Raw genomic sequence first — 14,984 nt, forward strand, 5'->3', positions numbered from 1 at the left:
TACAGTTGTTGATTCCATTTTTTTAAGGACTCAAAAAACACATTTTGAACTCCCAGAACTGTTGAGATCTCAGCCTGTACCACACACAATAGAAGAACCTACCCCAGTGCGAAGCGTAGGCGCATACATATGTTCAGCTGCAAGGATATCTTCGGCTCGAAATCTCAGCATCAGTCGCAGGAAGCAGGTGGTGCACAGGACTCTTTATATCGTTCGACTGCAGGACATACTTAGTGGGTAGAAGCGTAGAGTTTCATTGAGGGATGCTGCTCTGGGCTCAAGATGCTCGGAAGACTGAGCATCTCTTGGGCCGCGAACTTGTTTTGGGATTAGCTGCGGCTGTGCGATGGCGCGGATCTCGAAAGATGGCTATAACTCCCGGTCAAAGCCAAGCGTGGCCAACTTTTAGGCAAATTTAATTAAAATCGACACAAAAACCTTAAATATGTAAATAAAAATACATTTCTAGGGATCTCTGATGGCATGATTATATCATCGTTTAATGCGTATATTTTCTTGAAAAAAAATACAAGTTTTTTTTATTCGCTTTCCTTGAAAGTGTAACAATGATGACAATATACAATAGAAAAAAAAGAGGTTTTCAGCTAGTTTAGTGTCACAAAGGAACAATGGAGGCCGGGCTCCTTCCGGGTGAAACAGGGTCGCCCAAAAATACAATAGACAAATAAATGGCGCAATTACAAAATTGGAGAAAAGGGCCAAAGTTCGTTTAGATCTAACGTGAAAAGTGGGAAAACTTGATGAAAAATTCAGGGACAAACCCACCCCATGAAGATGCGATTAGGGATATTTTCCAGTCATAAATGTGGATCGGCTTTTAAGTTTTTTGTATTTCTTTCTTTTGTAATAGCAAAATTCGTATACCCTTTCCCAAGTCCAGTAAATCACATTAACGCTTTCTTGAGAAAGTGTACTTATGCTTTCTTGATGAAACTACATATTTTGGTAAATATTTTATTGAAAAATATCCTTTTGATAGCTGAAGGCAATTGTCATTTAGGGGTTGACAGGGTTAATGGTATTCCGCAGCCTGTACCTTTCTTCTTTCCTTTGTGTCCGAGATGAGCATCATAAGGGGTTAATTTTTTCTTGAAAAATTCATTTTCAAACGTTTTCCATGACGGACTAATTGTTTGTCTGGGATCTGTGTAAGGGACGGGGTGACCGGCCACTACTGTTGGCGACGCACTCAAACTCGCCATGATGTGTGGAAAGGCATCGGGAATTTTCACCTGGGAAGTGCTACCCGTATTATAAATATGATGCCGCAAATTACCTATACCTCGCTCTGTACCCACAGGAACTGCAAAAATATTCTAAATAAATCCCGGGACATCTCTGAGCCGGTTCCCACGCCGTGACTGGTAATAATAGTTACTTCCCAGCCATATGTGTGCTGTGCGGGAACGTCAATACCATTTCTCGGCCGGGTATCGTATCTCCTTCATTACAAATATTTTGAACAAAGCCCGGAATCCTCAGCATGCTGGCATCTGGGAAACACATCTGGGAAGAGGATCGAGACCTGAAAAAGGGCAGCAATTTTCACCACCTACGCATAAATGTGTGTGTAGGTAGCGAGAAAGTGTTTGAGGCCATTGAATAATGTCCTTCAAACTGATAGTGTTTTTTGCCATTTCAAATCATTTAGAAAATATAGAAAATTTTACAAAAATCAAAATATTAAAATAAATATTTCCTTTTTATAGAAAATTGATCTCAAAAAGCACAACAGTTTTTGTTACAAAAGTTCAATGACATCGAAAACATAATGGGGAATCTTTCTCTTTGTAATGAAAAGAAAGTTTTAATGGTTAATGTTAACGGTAAGCAGCTTGTATAATATTAAACAAGCTTTAGTTATTTGTTAGTAAGTTCACAGTAAAATCTGTTTGCCAGAAAATCCACACTTATAGCGTAATTTTAAATCAGATCAAGTTCCCTTATAAGTTTCGCCGCCGTTAGAGCGTCGCGTTTCCATGGAAATTTATACATACATATTCGTTTTTTATTTAACCAACCACCGCCCAGGTGTAGTATATGTGGTCATTGCACCTGATGCTATTATTGTTGGCAATAAGCACTTTCTCCAAAACAGCCGACGCCGCCGCCGACAACCTGTTGTTGTGTGTTTACTGCACGCTCGAAAGAGTGAGAGTGTATCTTCTGTGATGCTTGAGTTCGATTTGCCGTTCGAATTTACACCGATCCAGCAAAGTTCATAGAGATTGAAACACCATTGAGCTTTGTATATCTTCCATAACCTGAACTCTTGTAAATAGGCCTGAAAATGTAGTTAACAGTGTTTATAATCAGTTTTTTTCTGTATGGATATTCATTTAAATATGTAAATAGATCAGATTTACATAATTAAATAATATATGTACATATATACATACTTCTTTAATCAAAGAAATTACAGAAATGGTAACAATATCTTATATTTATTATGACTTAGCTACATAGATACTTTACCCATAGATACTTTACCCTTGCCTATAATTTTTCAAAAGCTTGCAAAGCAATGAAGGATCCATTTCCGACCCCATAAACCATATATATTATTGATCAGAATTAACAGGCAAGTCTTTCTTTGCATGTCCGGAAGGAACCAAATTTTTGCCATTTTTTTCCAAATTATATAAGGGGTTACAACGTTAAAATTTTTAAAAATTGACAAAAATTTGGATTTCTTACATTTTTAAATTCTGTATGCTGATTTGTTAGCCTATTTAAAACTAACATAGAAAAGCTTTCCGAATTCAATTTGATTACTTTTTGGCTTACTTATTATCAATATTATATAAGGGTAAACAAATTTCGACATCCCAAAGTTAGTTTTCTGGTGAAATATAAAAATTCTCGAGTATCTTAGTACTTGAAATTGCTTTATTTCTGGAAATACTATGATCTGACGAAAACAGCCGTTAAAAAATATAATATAGTACTAGATATTAAAAATAATATATATGAAAATATTATTGTTGGTACCTTTTTTATAGACAGTCACTCTCAGGCTTTAAAAATTCACATGCAAGTGTAATTTCTTATCGTGCTCATCGGCCTAATCTACATTCACTTTTCCCGCAGTCATTGCATGGCCTTGCATCGTGCATTTCCCAGCCAATCGCCATTTCACTTCCAGAACTTCACCTACCATAATTTCGTGCGAATCTGAAACTTTGCACTGAGCGCATATAAAACTCCACCAACCCGTCAGATACATATACAAGTTATACAAACATATTTACCCATCAGGCGAGGTGTGCGTCGTGTTGTTTCTGTATCTTTTTCGGGGGAATGTCGCTCCCCGTGACGGTGTGATGGTGCTTCAACTGGGGAATCAGGAAGGGGAATCGCAGTCTGAATCGTCATCCCGGATTGATGACGCAGCCGATGATGACGCATTCACTTAACCACTTTGGCGAGAGAGAAATCTAGATTTCATGCCGCCGCAAGCGGCTTGGCAACAACAAAAATTCGTGCTGAAATTTTATCGATCGTCTCGGAGTCGCAGAAAAAGCCACAACAGCGTTCGAAGCAGAACTCATTCGACTTTGTTTCAGTCCCAGCACCAGTTTAACGTATATTTTCGAATTTAAAATTTAAAATGTAACGTTTTCTTGGTGGAGCTCGGCGGCACAGTGGGTTCAAGGGGCGACTCCACAGTGAAACTTAAGCTTAAACTTAACAAAACTTAATCAATGTGACAAATCAATCGATTTTAAAAATAGTTAATTAATGGAAAACACCTATCCCGTACATACCCGAAGCAATGTGATCTGAATTGAATTGAAGGACCGGTTCTTAAGTGTCTAGATAAGGTGCTAGTTAAAATCTGTGCAGAGCTGGTGGGTTCGAATTTAATATTATCCCGTTTTTTATTCGGAATTTGGTTCGAGGTATTAATAAATATATACCAACCACATTTCATATCAATTCATTTTTCAACAATTAATGTGAGTAATTTCATTATAATGAAATATATGTACTAATTCCTTCTGGCAAACTTAGGTTATTCATAATTTCAACCCATGATGAAACTAAAATTTTATTTGTGAAATAATTATGTATACTATACAAAGTTTAACCTTGTTAACTGATGACTGCTATTGATTATTTCAGGAAAATACATTTATATATATGTACATATGTATTTCTTATACTATATGTAAGTGCATTAACCAGAACGAACCAGAATGGAATGTGTCATATATAGTGTAAAATTTTCCCTGACTAATAAATATCTATATAATAATATAGCCACCCCCAAAATAAAACTCCCTTTTTGATCAGATTCGGGACACGGTACCAGTATATTTCCTCATTTAAATCTTCACATCTACATTTATGAGAAACAGATGCGAAAACGTGGAAAGGGACGGACGGAGAAGGAAGAGCGAGACGACGTTTTCGTTCTGTTACCTCTCTCTCGGTTCCGTTGTTCGCGATTTTTTCAGTCGTATTTATCGGCTGCTTTGGGCAAATAATAAGAAGAAGCAGGAGAAATGGAAACAGACGTTGCGTTTCAAAATGAGCGTTACATTACGAAAAATTCAATCGGAGAGTTTAAAGGATAGCGCCCAAAAATAATGTACAGCTGCGGTCAAAATATTAGCTCCTTTTCCAATTCTATATTCTTAAATAATGGCTATAAATCTTTAGCTTTTTAATATCATTTGGATCAACGGGCAAATTTTACATTTTTATTTAGCATTGAATATTCCCATTATCAATTGACAGCAGTAAAGGTGTGTTTTTAAATACATCTTAACCAAAATAATGTACAGTTTCAAGATTCTGGTAGTGTATTTCTATTATTTTGACCTCATCTGTGTCGAGACGGATGTCTTTAGTGGAAAAATCACCTTGCGCCAGCTGCAAATGCAACTGCAGCCGCATGTACAGCCCTGCATCGGTGCACTACACGGTGCTTAGGGGTTGGAATAGTGCAGCTGACATAGAAATCTACCTGCGACATAATGCCCGCTCAGTGGTTCTTACCTGCTCCTGCTCCTGCTCCTCGAAGATCTCCTCTGATCACTACCTTCTGTCGCTGTCGTAATTCCTGCGTAGCCCAGTGATCCTCGTTTAGGGACAGCTGCAAAAATCATGAAATCGTCTGCACTGCGAACACGAATACCAATACAGACAGGCACTCACGTATGAGTGAGTAATGATCTCGCACAGGAAGAAATTTAAAGATCGATTTCATGAATCAAACATGAAATTGAGCAAATCTTTAAAATAAAAATAGTCAGAAGCACACCAAATTAGAAACAATACATATATTGAATTATTCTTAGAGAGTAATATAAATATTTCAGAAGCTAATCCTAATAATATAAGGTCCTTTAGAAAATCGAGCTTGAGATAAAACCTTAAAAATTTACTAGCACAAACCATTGTAATTTAATTAGATAGATATTTCCATATTTAAAACAATAATTAATTCTGGTATTAAATATAAATTTTGATGAACATGTAGTTGTTCCTTATTAATTAAATTATTTGGAGTAAGAAAACTTACAAATATTTTTAAAGAATGGGAGCATTAAAATATAAATATATTCATGAAATACATACAACAACTGTATTTTAAAAAGATCACATTGATTTCTCGACCAGATCGAATAGATATTGAAAATATAGAGACGCAGTGTGGATCTGCGTATATCAAGTCCATAATGTTTACTTTCCCTCTTTCTAATTTAGTGCTCTGAGATTATTTGTTATGTAAAATCATATTCAGTTTTAAGGGTTGCTGTAAAGATAATATTCGAAATAAGAGTTATCGCGGGCATTCAAATCCAACGTCTCGTTTCTCGCCGCGAACCCCGACGCATGCGTGTGTGTGTGAGAATTCACACACATGCAGGCCAAAGTCGGAATTTCAGCGTTCAGCGCAATTGTTTTCAAAAATAACGATGCTCTTGCGCTCTCTCTCTCTCTCTCTCTCTCTCTGAGCCGTCCGCATGCTCACACACACAGGCGCGCACAACCTTGTGCGGGAGAGGGAGAGCGACAGAGAAACAATGCGAGCGAGAGGGAGAGCGGTGATTCGTTCTCCGCTTTCCGCTTCCACCAGCGCTCACGATGGCGACAACGACACGAAGCAGCGAGTCATCGGAACATTCGAAATTCAAACTGCGAAGAAGTCGGGCGCGTTTTCGATTTGTTTTAAAATCGCTGAGGAATAACGCGCTTTCGCATTTCATTTCGCCAGCACTAGCAGCCGCGTTGGAGTAACGAATTCGAAACAGTCGCACGCTAAACGGCGCGTCGCTAAATGTCAAAACAATTAACAATCGCGGTGGACAAGAAATCGTGAAGTACAGCTAAGCGCAAGAAGCAGAAAGATCGGCGAAAAATAAGACGGAGACGCGAAAGCAAGAACTGTGATAAAGTTAAGTGGTAAACAAGCAAGCATGGATAACAGTAGCGGCCAAAACAGCAGTACGGCGTTGGCGTCGGTAGCGGCGGCCAACAAAGTAGTCAACTATTCGCCAGCCTCGCCCGCATCATCATCATCCAGCATGAGTTCCAGCCAAGAGGACGGAGTTCCATCGGGATCCGGTCTGTTCACCCCCAAGAAGGAGAATTTTCCCAACGCCAAGATGCTGCAGACGATCCGTGAGAAGCTGATGACCCCTAACGGCGCATGCGATCTCCTGGCCCTGGGCATCGCGGCGGAGCCCACGGACCAGCAGCCGGTAAAGCTCATCCAGCAGCGATATCTGATCAGTGCCCAGCCTAGTCACATCTCGGCCGCCGTGGCCGCCAAGACGCCCGCCTCGTACAGACACCTTGTCGATCTCACCGCCTCGAACCTGCGCTGCGTGGACGTATTCACCGGGGAGCAGTTCCTCTGCCGGATCGTCAACGAACCCCTGCACAAGGTGCAGCGCGCCTACTTCCAGTTGCAACAGCAGGATGAGGAGCTCCGCCGCAGCACCATCTACGGCCATCCGCTGATCCGGCCCGTCCACGACATCGTGCCGCTGTCCAAGGATCGCACCTACATCCTAATAGCGCCGGTGCCGCAGGAGCGGGACGCAACCGGTGGCTTGAGCGGTGTCTACGAGAACCTGCACACCTATATCCGGCACGAGAAGCGCCTGTGCGAGGCCGAGGCGCGAGCGATATTCCACCAGATCTGCCAGACCGTCCAGGTGTGCCATCGCAACGGGATTATCCTGCGAGACCTCAAGCTCAAGCGGTTCTACTTCATCGACGAGGCCAGGTGAGTTGTGTGGTGACACCTTCGAAATCCCCCTACATCCATATACCAAAAAGCAACCAGCTCAATTGCATACATGTCTCTGGCTTTTGGTCGCTTTATTTTGCAATTCGATAAAAACTCGTTATGAGCGAGAGATCTTGTTTGTATTTGCCGTGTGTGCTTGTGTGAGTTTTGGTGGTGCCACAATTGTTGCTCTTGTTATTGGCCTATGTTGTTGTTGTTTTTGTTGTCGTTGTGGGTAACATTGAACATTTAACAAGTGTTGCAATCGAATCACCAATAGTCCAACAAAAACAATTATACTGACAAGCCACATGCTCGCGGCGTATTTGCGCATGTATGTATGAATGTTTGTGTGAGACAGCATTCGTCCAAATAATAGTTCCGAATGACGTAAAAAATATTTTTGAATATTTTTGATCTCAATTTATGAATTATTAAAATGAAGTAATATTAAAATATTTTTTTTTCAGAGTTTTTATTAAATTTCTGAAAATTATAAGTAATTTTTTATAGAACTTTTCTAATTTACTATATAAAATACAATCTTTTTGAATATCAATACAAAAATAATATTTTTTAAATAAATTTAAATTTAAAAATGTTACAATACAGATTCGCTTAGATAAGAACATTTTTGTCATCGCTGCTTTAGCTATTTATTATAATTTCATCATTATTTGATTTTTAAGAATTTAATTTTAGACATTTCAAGAGTTATTGAAATATCACGAGTGATTAATGTTACTTTTTACAAACTTGAAGCAACAGATAATAGCGCAAACGTAGTATTTTGACCTCGTCTGTGCCGAGTCACGAAGCTTATTCACACAAGGGCCAATGTGCCACAGTGGTGTCCGAAATGTTGGCCCACCTTCATTGTTTTTCTTCACATTTTTGGAAGCATTGCCACATTTTAAGAATTGTACAATACGGCATGTGCAATTGTGCGGTGGGGGCGGGAGGTGTTAGCTAAGGCGGAGGCCACCTACTACGGGTTCTCTTGGGTTGAGCATATTATGCTCGGGTGTGTGAGAGAGAGCAACGTGTCGTTTTATTGCATGTGTACTACAGTGGCTGATGAAATATTGGGCTTTGCCCACCCCACATTGGTTCTCTGTGTTCTTTTCCATATTCTCGCCATCGAAATGTTATATTTTTTTTCGCATATGCAAATAAACACGCTCTCTGCCGCTCTGATTATCATCACCGCGACTTTACTACTGACATCAGCAGGGAATGACGTGAACAATTGTTCGATTCCGTATGGCTTACAATTAGCGCAATATCGGCTGATTTTTCATCATTCTCGTTCTCAGCCAAGTGCAAAAATAACAGCGGAAGGAACAGGCCAGAGACGCACAGCAGCAACAACAGATCTCTGCTCAGTCTATTATAGCGCTCTCTCACCTTGGCGAAAAAGGAATAAACAACAAGTGTGTTCAATGCGAATATTAACGCTCATTTCCATTCGAAAGATACTATAACTATACTATGTACTTTGTGTACATTGTGTGTATCCATATCCGAAGTCTCGCGCACACACGCACGCACAACCAAGCGACGAGCCGAAATCTTTAAGGTCGCACTGCGGTTAGTGGCCCTGACTCTGATCTTCTGTATTTTTACCTCATAAAAATTTGTATATATGTGCCTGCGCCTATATACATTCATGCATACGAGCGAGTATTTATTTATGCATGTAAATCGGTAGTCATACTTTTATTTAAAACGCTTCAAGGTGTTTGAACACTTAGTCGCCACCGCCGGTTTTCCGTATTTTCATTCGCTCTTCAAAGCCCCCCTCTGGAGACCCATCGAGGCCACCGGCTGTAACTACTCCCAATCTCCAACTTCTTTACTTCTCAAATTCTCAATTGGGGTACTCTGCACGGAAATATATTTTATATATTTTGTATTAATTTGTAAAAGAAAGCATTGATCTTAAAAGTTATAATCCCTTTATAAGAATTCAATTTTTTATATGACCATAGACCATATTTAAATACAAATAATTTACCTTGATCTTTATATTAAAATGTAATAACAGCTGGTTTTGATTTTAATATGAAAAGGTATCATCAAAAATATTCATAAATAAACCTTGATCTTAAAAGTTTACACTTTGAAAAGATATGCCAAATCAATATGTGATTCTGACCTTTATGATCGAAATGCTCTACGATTTTTAACAGTGTGTGCCGTGTAATTTGTGACGAGGAGAGGCGCGTTTTCAAAGCTTGTTTTTTTGTTCAGGGTCAGCTCGAGGTTTTTTTGGCCTGCTTTTTGTGTGTTTGGCTCTTTGGATGTTTGGATACGATACCATGGCTAGCGGCCGTGTGTTTGTGTATCTCTCGGTGGTTTGCTATTGTGCCGCCAAGATTGGTGGTTGGATCCCAGCAGAAGCGCCGTTGCAGCAACAAGTTGCGATACGTCACATCACTCTTCACTCACAGCTGACGGCTAGCTCTAGCTCTGGCTCTCTTTTGGCTCTATTCGCCGTGTTTGCTGCCTTTTTTTTTTTTTTTTTTGTTACTTTTTGCATTCGAATGTGGGCCAATGTCAATGGAGTGGAGTGGAGTGGCGGAGTGAGGGAGTGCGGGAGTGGGAGAGGCGGAGGAGGCACTCGCTCATGGGTGTCGGGGGTCGCAAGCTGCGCTTTCGTCACCAAACTGACAATGCTCTCCTCTCTCTGTCTCTCTCGGCCGAATTCGATTTCGCCTTTTGACTTGTCAAAACGCCAACGCCAACTACAACTACCACTGGCACTGCTGCCACTGCTGCGCCGTATCCGATCGATTCAAGTCTCTTCGATATTGCGCTATAGCTAATGGCCCCACAAAATCGGGGGTTACGCAAGGCCCCAAGGGATTGCACATGATGTAGAGCTCCAATGTCTTGGCGGGGGTACAGTCTGCGATCAGAATAATGGCTGCCCATAATGGCTTTAATATGTACCGGTCTTTGGGAACGAAAAGGCATTTACAGAGGTTACATTATCAATTGCCACACTTACTATCTGAATGTCAAAGTAATCAAACTTTGTATACATAAATCTATCTATAAATCTATGCAATCTTATGGAAGAAAACTCACGGCTATTGTTTTTCTTACTTGCTTACAGAACCAAACTTCAGTACGAGTCCCTTGAAGGCTCAATGATCCTCGACGGCGAAGATGATACGCTAAGCGACAAGATTGGCTGCCCGCTTTACACCGCCCCGGAGCTCCTTTGTCCCCAGCCAACGTACAAGGGCAAGCCGGCGGATATGTGGTCGCTGGGCGTGATCCTTTACACGATGCTGGTGGGTCAGTATCCGTTCTACGAGAAGGCCAACTGCAACTTAATCACGGTGATCCGACACGGGAACGTCCAAATACCAATGACGCTTTCGAGATCGGTCCGCTGGTTGTTGTTGTCGTTGCTGCGAAAGGATTACACGGAACGGATGACCGCTAGCCATATCTTCCTGACGCCGTGGTTGCGGGAACAGCGCCCCTTCCACATGTACCTGCCTGTCAACGTGGAGGTGGCCGAGGATTGGAGCGATGCGGAGGAGGAGAGCGAGGGCACAGCCACTGAAGCGATTGATGAGGACGAGGGCGGACCATGTCCGTTGGGAGACAAGCACGAGTACGAGGATATCGGGGTGGAGCCGCTAGACTACACGCGAAACACGCTTCAGATGGCGCAGAACGCCAATGCCATGTCCACGGAACCCGGACCCGATACGGATGTGGAAATGGGCTGATCGGAGCTCGAGAAATTCACCCACGGGTTGCTTTCTGGGACACGCTGGCGCGTCGGCTGCTACTCCGGCTGTATGCCGGCTTTCGGTAGCCGTCAGGATAATGGACACATCAGGCGATGTGACATTGTGAATACATCCTGCGCCTTTTTGGGCGCGCGCCGAATTTGACTGCGTTCCACGTCGTCTTCCTGCAGGTGGTACTGCCAAACAAAGACTTAAAGCCTCGCTTAGACATTTTCTTTTAGATACAAACACACAAGAACTCACTGCCTTCCAATCGCGCTCCGTGGCCACGATCCGTTCAAGAATCGTGCCGCCCTGCGCAGCCTCCTCTCTGCAACCAATTCTTCCTATAAACACACAAAAAAAAAACAAAAACACCTACCTATGTACAATACATTGTAACATTTTTTAATTTTTTTGCAAACTGTTGATCTTGATCAAAAAGGACAGTCGCCCTGATTTGTTTTTGGGCTCTAAAACAACACATTAGTTTCCATGTTAAAAAATGCAACAAATGCAAATTGTTATTTATTATTTAATACTTCTGTATTACGCTTCGTCTACTATATGAAAATCTTGCAAGAGAAAATCGTGAAAAAAAATAATACATTGAAATTTGATCTCACCAAGAATTAAAATAATTACTTGTGTTTTTATTATTTATTTCGTGGGACTTGGGAGGCTCTCAGTTACTTTGAATAGTTAAAGATAACCTTATAGTTATCGGGCAAGTCGAGCGAAAAGCTTCGGTTTAATTAATTGAAAGAATTTAAATTAATAGTTATACGTTATCTTTAGAATAAATAGATAAGAAAAAAGGGAATTTTCGACAAGATGGGTTAAAAAATTATGATATAACTTTATAAAATAAAATTCTACACTATTTCCAGAAATATTATATAGGGCAACCTGACAAGAATTTTGTAATATTGTTTAAATATTGTTTTAAACTAATTTTTCTATTATAAAAATGACTCCCACTGTGGAAAAGATCTACCCAAAAACATAGTTACTAGTCTACTATATGAAAATTCAACTGTACTAATGATTTGAGCATAAACTGTTTCAATATTCAGCACTTAGAATATTGAAATCAATTCCATAGAACTAGAGAGCTACACAAGTCGAAAACAATTATGAGTCAGGGGAAAAGAAGATTTTTGAGAGTCTGAATGCGTCACTGTTGTTTACAAACAACAAAATACAACATTTTAGTAAGATGAGACAAATATTTTGATCGTGTATTCGCAGAAAAACAAAGTTTTTGTTATTCTTAATTCTAATCTAAGGTGATAAATAACCTGTTCGCGAAAAATCGAGAGACTTCTTGTAGCAGTAAGAGTATATTTTTAGAGCGCCTCTCGGCCGAGGGATTCCTAATTACTTTGCAGATTCTCCAACATTTTTGATAATAACAATAGTGACTGCAACTTATCAGCTTGGCGAACGTGACTTTCGTTGCGGAAATACTTGTGACTTTGCTCCCCCAAAAACAACAGTAAGCTAATAAGTATTATTGTGAGCAGAGGAGAGAGGTCGGTCCCAACACCACCACTGTCATCTGATGTGGCGACGTGAGGAGGCGAGGGCTTTCGCATGTATGCCAACCCGATTTTCGGTGGTGTAAGTGAGCATTTCTACCTGTGGCCGAGCGAGCACTTTGTTCAGATTATGAAATTTCCGATGGGGAGAACGAGAACTGCGCAAAACGCGAAAAACTGCTGACGGCGACGTCACCTTCAGATTGTGACTATCAATTTTTTTGGTGCTCCATTGCCACGCATGAACTTTTTCCCCGATATGGGACTTAACATCGATCCAGAGCCGACTGGAAAATACCCATATGTTTTTATATATTTGTGGAATTCTCGTAAATATTTATTTGTGGGGTTTTCCGTAGTATGGTCCTCGATGATGCTTTTTTCCCTTCATACTGGATGAAAATCTGATTTAGTTTTGGGGCTAACCTTAGAGACAACAGTGCAGGACACCAACAACATAAATTCAAAATCCATCTGTGCTTTGGTGTTAGCCGTTCACTGTTTTCTGGAGCCGCCGATCCTCTTTAGCATCATGGCCAATTCAGACGTCATACAATGAACCCATTCGGTCCCCATCCGAGCAACACGTGCGCTGCACCTAAGGTTGCCGGCCAACAGTGCTGCTAGGATGGCCAGGACTCCACCAAGCAGGCGCCGCCTGTCCCTCTGTTTATCTCAAGATAATCCGTGTCCCAGAATGATGATAGAGTGCATGCAAGGGAGAATTAAGGATAAACCTTGTGAATAGAGCGGCGAAAATTCATCTTATCTGATCCTGACACTCTACAACACTTAAGACCATCCAAGTTAGCCCAAATAACGTCAATAAAAACCATGAAAACCACCTTTAAAGTATTTAATTATTAACAAATATTAGTGAAGTGTAAAACAATTTTTGAACCGAATCTAACATGGTGAAATTAATTTACTTTTAAATTTGTATTCCAAATATATACATTATTTTCCTAATAATTTCAATCATTTGAAGAGTATTTAAAGTTCCGAGATTCCTATACCTATTCCATAGAAGAATTCAAATGGCAAAAGCCATTGTCATGTGCAAGTGTGATAAGAGTCTCAACGGGCGTTTAAACGAACGATCCAGAAAATACGCGTTCGTTCTTTCTTAACTAACATGAAAGTCACGATTCTTTCCCTTATAGTATAAAATATACCATCTGATTTTTGACACCACAAAGTTAAGTACTGTACAAGCTTAACAAGCCCCTAATAGAGGTCATAAAGCAACTAATGTTGGTTAAATGGAAAGTACCAAGTTATGTTGGCTGGGGGAAAAGTACTTGGAGATCTAGGTTAGCCGAAATTCACTTTTAAGGTTCTAAAACCTTTAACCATAAACTAGAGCTGAACTGTGACAGCTACGCTACTTTCCCTGACCCAAAAATATAGCCGTTACACTTTTCTTTGTTAGAGAGACACTCCGCAGGTTTTTGTTTTTGGTTTTCATTAAACATTTATTTTTCCGCACTGAGGACTTATCTATAATATAAAGCGATTATGAGCGGAGAAATTATTGTAATCAGTATTGTTTACTATACTATGCTAATCTAATGTTTATTTATTTGAGAGCGTATCAGGTAGTGAATAGCTGTCAGCTTTTCGCAAACAAATGCAGTTCTGACTCACTCCAGATGTAAGATTAAAATAAATCTTCCCATGTTGTTCCAATGTGCGTAGTATATGTATAGGCACTGTTCTAGACAGATCCGACAGCTTTCTGTGTGATTTCGACTCAATCAAATGCTCAGTTAAGGTATTTAGCGCAAAAATCTCTCGGTAGCTTCGTGCCTAATTGCGGAAACAGTGTTCTAAATAACTTTAAATTGTTGCTATCATGTATATATATAGGTACGTGGACGTACGCATTCGTATCCCACGTAGAAATGTATGTACTCAGTGTATTTTCGACTTCTGTGTCCCCAAAAAATGTGCAGTTCCTGTCTATTTATTTTTGGGTATTTCAGTCGTGGACTTATATCAATCGTTGCAAGTCTGTGAAATGCTTTTTCTACCTCTGAAAAATCAAAACTATTTTATCGCCAATTTAATTTGTTTTGTCTTTTTTCATACTTTGAAGTGGTTCCCTGAAGTCTAGCCTCTGCAACTTGAATTCCACAGCAGGAAAGGTAAATAATCATTAATCATTTTCCCATGAATTGTTTTTTCTTTCAGCCTTTGCCCTTCTATGCGAAATGGTTAATCTTTAATGAGTCCAAAGCTCTGATAGTATAATTTCAAAAAAGCTTTGCGGATAAGATCGGCGCGCTAATGATAAATTTAAATTCTAGGGTATGGTTTTTGCTTTTCTTGTGGCTTTATTATCTAAAATTTTTCTAGTATATGTCTTATAGGAGTTCTCTTTTGCAGAATTTTGCATATATTTGTTTTGCATGATTGATTTTT

At 40.0% G+C, this 14,984-nt stretch overlaps 1 protein-coding gene and 1 long non-coding RNA gene across 3 annotated transcripts; one reads left to right on the top strand and one right to left on the bottom strand.

Moving 5' to 3' along the window:
- Positions 1 to 1,028: 1,028 nt before the first annotated feature.
- Positions 1,029 to 3,401, bottom strand: LOC138928304 (uncharacterized). 2 transcript variants are annotated; one of them, XR_011444804.1, is made up of 3 exons: positions 3,013 to 3,401; positions 2,019 to 2,305; positions 1,029 to 1,546 (listed from the first exon to the last, which is right to left on the bottom strand). It is a non-coding gene; the product is annotated as an uncharacterized lncRNA (long non-coding RNA). The 2 variants fall into 2 exon arrangements; XR_011444805.1 differs by lacking the exon at positions 1,029 to 1,546 and having other exon boundaries at positions 1,844 to 2,305; positions 3,013 to 3,208; positions 3,273 to 3,401.
- Positions 3,402 to 6,147: 2,746 nt separating this feature from the next.
- Positions 6,148 to 11,660, top strand: trbl (tribbles pseudokinase 2). The gene is made up of 2 exons (XM_017167259.3): positions 6,148 to 7,264; positions 10,389 to 11,660. The coding sequence occupies exons 1-2, from the start codon at positions 6,450 to 6,452 to the stop codon at positions 11,014 to 11,016; spliced, it is 1,443 nt and encodes a 480-aa protein (XP_017022748.1). The 5' UTR covers positions 6,148 to 6,449; the 3' UTR covers positions 11,017 to 11,660.
- Positions 11,661 to 14,984: the final 3,324 nt, after the last annotated feature.

The sequence above is a fragment of the Drosophila kikkawai genome, chromosome 3L (assembly GCF_030179895.1).
Source record: "Drosophila kikkawai strain 14028-0561.14 chromosome 3L, DkikHiC1v2, whole genome shotgun sequence".
In the NCBI taxonomy this organism is placed as follows: Eukaryota; Metazoa; Arthropoda; class Insecta; order Diptera; family Drosophilidae; genus Drosophila; species Drosophila kikkawai.

What these genes read in the sequence shown, in the direction of transcription:
- trbl (XM_017167259.3), top strand. Translation starts at nt 6,450, where the DNA reads ATGGATAACAGTAGCGGCCAAAACAGCAGTACGGCGTTGGCGTCGGTA. An exon ending in TACTTCATCGACGAGGCCAG is followed by an intron (nt 7,265 to 10,388) that starts GTGAGTTGTGTG and finishes ACTTGCTTACAG; the next exon opens with AACCAAACTTCAGTACGAGT.